The 6,530-nt window shown below is 36.3% G+C and overlaps 1 protein-coding gene across 2 annotated transcripts in view; it reads right to left on the bottom strand.

Moving 5' to 3' along the window:
* Positions 1-4,280: 4,280 nt before the first annotated feature.
* The window catches only part of TOX (thymocyte selection associated high mobility group box), a 318,751-nt gene continuing 316,501 nt past the window's right edge, over positions 4,281-6,530 (bottom strand). For both annotated transcript variants that reach the window (XM_090283657.1, XM_090283658.1), the window contains exon 9: positions 4,281-6,384. In XM_090283657.1, coding sequence (XP_090139783.1) covers positions 6,348-6,384 — 37 coding nt within the window. In that variant the 3' untranslated portion in view covers positions 4,281-6,347. The remainder of the gene's footprint in view (positions 6,385-6,530) is intronic.

The following is a 6,530-nucleotide window of genomic DNA, read 5'->3' as shown; positions in this document are numbered from 1 at the left end:
ACTCTGAGCAGAAAGCCCCACTCAGTGCGGTGCATTGGGGCTCAGCGAAAAACACATCTTGCCTTCTGTTCCCAATAGCAAGTCACTTCATTTCTCTAATTGTAAGCGCTGAATTAGTACTGTTTCTTATCTACCTTTCACCCACATCATGGTATGTGGAAAGGATTAGGGATAGAGTTCTTAGATGTCTAAGGAGGAATGGCATACTTTCAGGGCTGAGCAGTATGGTTTGTTGGGCTATGTCTTAGAATTCGACAGGATTTGATCTCAATTCAAATGTCAAGCATCAGACTGCATCAATACCAAGGACTTAAAAAAATGTATTGGGTGGGGGGAGTTAAAACATTGGCAAATCCTGTCTTAAATATCCTTCCAGAAAACTTAGCTTCTAGGCCAATTTCCTCCCTTCCCCCACCCCTATCCCGGGGTAATGGAAAGCATAGTGAAAAGGTTAAGAGATGACAATGTCCTTTTATATCTGCTCGGACAACTCATTCTAGTCCAATACAACTGGAAAAGGTTGAGATTAATCCTCGAAAAAATAATCATATAGGAAAGATTCCTGTGAGTTTCCCCATAACACGGGGACCTTTATGGCTTAATGTTTAACTGCACTGGAATGTTATTCTTTCCATTGCCTTTATGACTGTACTTAGGTTTGAAACCACTGGGTCTTATTCCAGTACAAAACTCAATCTGCCCTTTCTCTCAGACTTCAAAACATCCAAACCTGTCTTATTCTACAGGTTTCTCCTCAATCAAAATGTGAGGTGCACATGTGACCAAGAGTGGTTCGTCCTCTCTCAGTGTCTAGGGAGAAATCTCAGTTCACATGATCACGTTTCATGGCCATGACTGAATTTTTCCTCAGCATCCCACTGTGGGGTCTTTTCCCAGTGTTATGGCTGATAGGGCGTGTGCCAGGCTGAGGGAACAAAACATTCGTTTTGGATATCTGCTGGCTCTAAATCTTTGATCACCGCTTTCTAACTGTCTTTAAAACCTTTTGCCTTACAACAGTTGCAAGCTGTGGTTTTGTGTCTGTGTGAAGTGACTAACAGCGCTACCACTCTCTATGTGGGGAACGTATTCATCTAGCACCCAAACCGCCCACTGACTTCCGGCACCTCTTATCAGCTAAGCCATCGGCCAGGAGCTGACATTTCAGCATTCAGAAGCTCCCCACCCCCATCTCAAAAAAAAAAAAAAAAAAAAAGTGACAGGAGGAGAAGAAGGCTCATTTGGCAATAGTTTGCTCTTGCTGTTTGGCCTGGAGAAAGACATTCAAAGTGGTAGAAGATTGTTTAGTAACAGCTGGCGAGCACCAGGGTGTAAGGCTGATTTTCAGATATGACAGGCACTTACAAGAATGCTGCCAGATACAGCTGTTTAAAAACCTTAATAAACAGCAAGTCAATACTAATCTTTGCCAAATTAATCTTTTCCCTGACAGCCCATCAGAGCAATTATGTTTAGGCTTATTGTAAACACACAATTGTCAAACAGGGATGCTGCAGCCTTTAAAACACCGTAGTTTGGTTCATAGTCTTTCTTTAGAATGTGTTTTTTTTTTTTCCCTGTAGAATTGTAAAGTCTTTCCATTTTATTTCCCAGTTGTTTTGTTTTCTTTTTTCTTCTGGTCTCATGTCAGTGTGGATGAAATTTCACTTTCAAGCATCTTTGCTAACAAGCTGCTAATAAAATGTGAAATGATGACAGTGCTGGTGGGTTCCTTTAATAAGGCACAACTCTGACCCCTGCTGAAATACATCATTGTTCTCAGTTGCCTGCTGGTCTGGAACCAGAACTTCACCTTCTTCTTACCTACTACGATGTAATCTTGTTCTGGATACAAATAACAAGATGTTGCCCAAGTGAGAAATGAGAAGGCAAAGTCTAATGTCTGTATACACATGGATTGTGAAGTGTGTGCATGTTGGTTCAGAAATTATCCCTGCCTCCCACTAACTGGAGTCTTGTGTAAGGATTTGGAAACTTTTCTCTTCCATGCAGGAACTTGGTTCGAAATAAACCTAGAGAAATCTTTATGAGTCTTAAAAAATAGAACCATTTCTTCTTATCCTGGTGTAATTTAGACAAAGTTCAGGGAATGTGATGTTTTATTGGCTCCATTTCACCAAGTCATACTAACACTTGGTAATTAGAAAAAAAATCAGCATCCTACCCATCAATGTTTCAATTTAGCATTCCATAGATGTGTCTCGTGAAATTTCTCTCCTGAGCTCAGTCCTCCTACTTGTCTAGCACCTTTTTTCTCCTTTGCTTCTTACTTTCTTGATGTGACTAATATGTATTATATCTTCTTTTGTAACTCGAAAATCTTTTTCAACTATGTAGACCGAAAAAATAGGGCACAACTCATTTTAAAACTTTTTCAATATTTTTGTAACCTTAGATTTCTTAATGAAAAATTTCCATTCTTTTTTACTTCCTAATGCTTGTCTGCAATTAAGTTCTTTCTCTTATATTGAGTTTTTAAATCATCAAAGAAACAGCACACAATTCCTATTGAGGATAATTTGTGATGTTCCATGATCTTTCTATATTTTATTGCATTTATTGTGTACCTACTATGTGCTCTGGCATTTCAAGTTGCTTTGGAGGTAAATAAATTATTTTAGGGAGACAAAAAGTTTGTACTGTTGGGTGACGTACATGAATTCAGCCATTAGGTGACCCAATATTATAAGTACTTGGGGTTAAAACTTATGATGTGAATTTTGCACTTTGCCTCACCACTATTTCAATGTTCAATTGTCAACAAAAAAGATGAATTCCTCTGTTTCTATCATTATCTTAAAGTGAGAATTATGAATGGAAAAAGAAAATGCAGATCAAATCCTCTTTCAACAATGAACATTAAGAGAACATCTGTGTGTAACAAATTCTTTCATGTGCTAGCAGATAACCTACTTATTACAAATTTTAACATAATTTTTTTGCCATAACAAAGAAATAAGAATATTTATTGTTATTTACTAAAATCTGGTAATTTAAAATATTCTTTGTTTGATTTAATGAAGATATCTGGGACTGATCTGAAGTGAGGCATCTTGTCAGCAAACATAACTTACCTCTTTCAGTATTTTTCCCAAGGATTCAGTCATTTTCGTATGTACAAGAGTCAAATATTGGCAATTTCATGTGGCTCAATCTAGTTACCTTTCAAGTGAGTGGGACAACTTTTTTGCAAATGGCAAGAGGTCCATGGATAAAGAAAATTGTTGATATGCTTATTTTAAGTTTTAAATTCATAAATTAAAAATATTTCTTAGTAACGAATCCCAGTTGGGACATACTTTTCTTTGTAATTATGGTGTTAAGTGGGTTGCTTGTGTCCTATTCAGAGGCGGATCTTTCCCTTTAAGGCAACAAGGTGAAAAGAGTCACAGAGACCAAGTTTTATCCACAGCTGTGTTCACTAACTTGATTAACTGGAAGTCATTATTTGACTAATTTTCCATTGTCAATTCATTCACATTTGAATGTGCATTGGGATTTTAGATGACTCATTTTGTGTATGGTAGAGACGCAACTCAACCTCTCCTGCCCACTGTCATACATATTGTTCTTTCTTCTCTTCAAATTAGGTATAGTTTTGATTTTGGTGAGTTGGTAAAGATATTTATATTGAATATTGTTGCCGAATTTCCCAGAATGACTTTATTTGAAGTGAAGGAATCCTGCAGAGTACTATAGCAGGGCACCACCTCACTATTCTTCTGAGTTTCAAGCTACAAACTACTATGCCCAGGCCATAAGCTGGCTTCCTTTAAACAGATGGAGGATTTCTCAGGCAACACCTCACCTCACCGCACTAGAGATCAGGTTGATGAGAGGGCATTCCCAGTGTTTCAGGAAAGAACATCAGAGGCATGGAACCCACTAATCCCCTCTGTGCTCAATCACTCTGCCACCAAGTTTATTTGGGATTTTTCACCTGACTGGGTCTGTCCTTTAGAGACTGATGGATGTCCAAATAGAATACGGTCACACATGGCAAGAATTTTTATTTATGATGCTTTTTTCTTTTATTTACATTTGTTTTGTACTGTTTTTGGTATTGAGTTTGAACACTCTCTCTACCCTGGTTGCACACCTGTTCTAGAAAAGCTGTAAACAACATTGTATTTTCCTGCACAAACTGCCTGTCAAAGTCAGAGCTTGCTGTTTTCTTCCCAGTAATTACCTTCTCAGTTTAGACTTACTGCAGGCGAAAATTCTACTTTATCATAATATAATAAATAAAAGACATTAGGTAATTAGTAGTGCTGGTATATTTCTGAAATACTAAACAGACAAACAATAAACTGTGAACTTAATCACGTGAGTTCTTATACAGTTTCAAGACAGGAAAATTAGAGCTCTCAGCTACAGTCATTTTAATAATCACATTGGATCTGCATTATTTATTAGTTATTACATGCTCAAGTGATTCAAGGTTGTACAATGCCTAAAATCATTCCAAAGCAAGCACACCTTTTGTCTTTTTAATCTGACTGGATTACACAATGCATATATTTGTATTTAGTTAAATTGCTAAGTTTATTTCACACATTTCATGAAAGAGACATCAGCCATTCTCTTGATTTCCAACCAGGCTAACTTTTAAAAATGCAACCCCCTGTAAGGGAATAATTCACTAGCTCTTTTAGATATAAATGCTATGCAAGCTTTCAGCCAGATTCTCAATGCTTTTGGTTCCCTAGTAAATCTTTAGTACTTTCAGAATTCTCTTGGGAGACCCAGGAATTCTGGAAAGAGAAGTAGCTTGTAGAGGCACAAAGAACAGCAAGAATTTCAATTTTTATCAACAGCTTTCAAATTTGGAGGCTTTCCCTTTCTTCTTTGCTGTCTGGTTGCTCACCTTTCATCTTTAGATATATTCTTGGCAGTACGCTTCTCCTTCCCTTCCTCCAACCTTGGCTCAAATCAATTCCTAAATGTTTTCTGGATTTTGTGAAAAGCCTGCAGCCTGAGGAATTTTGGTTGATTCAACATTAATTATTATTATTGTTTTTGGAGGAGGGGAGTTTACAGAATTGACTAAAACCAGCTGAGAACCAAGAAGCAACCCTTTTAGATCAAGAACCCGTCTGTTTAGTCTTGGAGCTTGTGTGACTTTTAGGGCAGTTTCTCTGTTATACCATACGAAGAAAGTTCTTAAATATCATAATTTTCCATTTGCATCAACCAACATAATGTAAAAATAAGGATTAGTTACTTTAATTTGCTGCTAAATGAAAAGTAGGTTTGGCTTTATTCATGTCACTGTAAAAACTAAATAATAAAGTATTCACACCAAGCGTGAATTTTTTTCTTTGCCAGTAAAAGTTAAAACATCAAAGAAACCTCTTTCAAATACTAACAAATTTACTTACAAACACCTATATTTATTATTTCATAAATAGGCGCAACAGTTTCCATAAAAAAGATTAAATACAGACACAGTATGAAGAAACAATAATACAGAGTCATATGTAAAGGTTATAATTTAGATTTTTCCAATCTGTTCCTGCATCTAATAAAATACCAGGTAAGCATTTGGCAGTTATACGTAAAGGACTTAAATGACATTTACTAACCATTACACAAAAAGTGATACAAAAAAGCAATTTTCTGCAGTACAAAATAAATGTGTTTGCGCTTCCCTTAACACTAGTTTCTTTTTTGTCTGATCAATGAGACAAAGCCAATTTATTTTTAAATTAAAATCATTTGGGAATACTTTTTTTTCAAACATTTTGAAAATATAGAACTATTAGTTATTTTAAAAATGAAGTAAAAATATGAATGTTTGCCAATTTAACCCCTATTGTGAAATCAATAAACTGGAAAGAGCCAGTTTCAAATTACAATTTAGCTACAAAAACATTCACATTTTATACTCTAGGAGAGTGTGACATAGATGCTATTTACAAACTTGCTATGACTGCTACATCAAGCCATTTAAAAAGTCTTTAGTAGTTTCATATAAACACCCATTATGAAAACCAATGGAAAATCCAGGATTTTTATCCGAGACATCTACAGTTGCTAAGGCAGTTACTATAGCGCAGCACTTCACAGCAAAAAACCAACATAAAATCTGAATGGTCCAAATTTCCTTCAGGAAAGAAGAAAAACAATGTCCATAAAGGATTAAAAAATAATAAAGAAGCATGACTATTTCTTCCAGAGTGGGTGACCCACAAGCTCAAATGGTCCTAAGTGCTTAGCAACTCGTATTTTCTAATAAAATGGAGAACTGCCTTGACTGTACAAAGCAATCCATAGTGAAAAGACTTCCCTGAATTCCTCAGTGGAAAGAAGAGGTGTTGAAATTTTCAGGTAAGGTAGAGTGCTTTGTCCCTCTGCATGTTCCTGTATGAAGAGAAAACAAAAAACGTCTTGTTGAACACAAGACGTGCGCTACAGGTGACCGCAGGGGAATGTAAGTCTATTTGTTATAACTTGAAGGATGATGAAGTTGTGCCCTAGGAAAGTGCACTATTAGCTAACCCACATCT

This window comes from Furipterus horrens, unplaced genomic scaffold (assembly GCF_987537825.1).
Source record: "Furipterus horrens unplaced genomic scaffold, mFurHor1.1.pri manual_scaffold_7, whole genome shotgun sequence".
In the NCBI taxonomy this organism is placed as follows: domain Eukaryota; kingdom Metazoa; phylum Chordata; class Mammalia; order Chiroptera; family Furipteridae; genus Furipterus; species Furipterus horrens.
The sequence above is the reverse complement of the archived record's forward strand: the minus strand, read 5'-3'. Positions and strand labels throughout refer to the sequence as shown.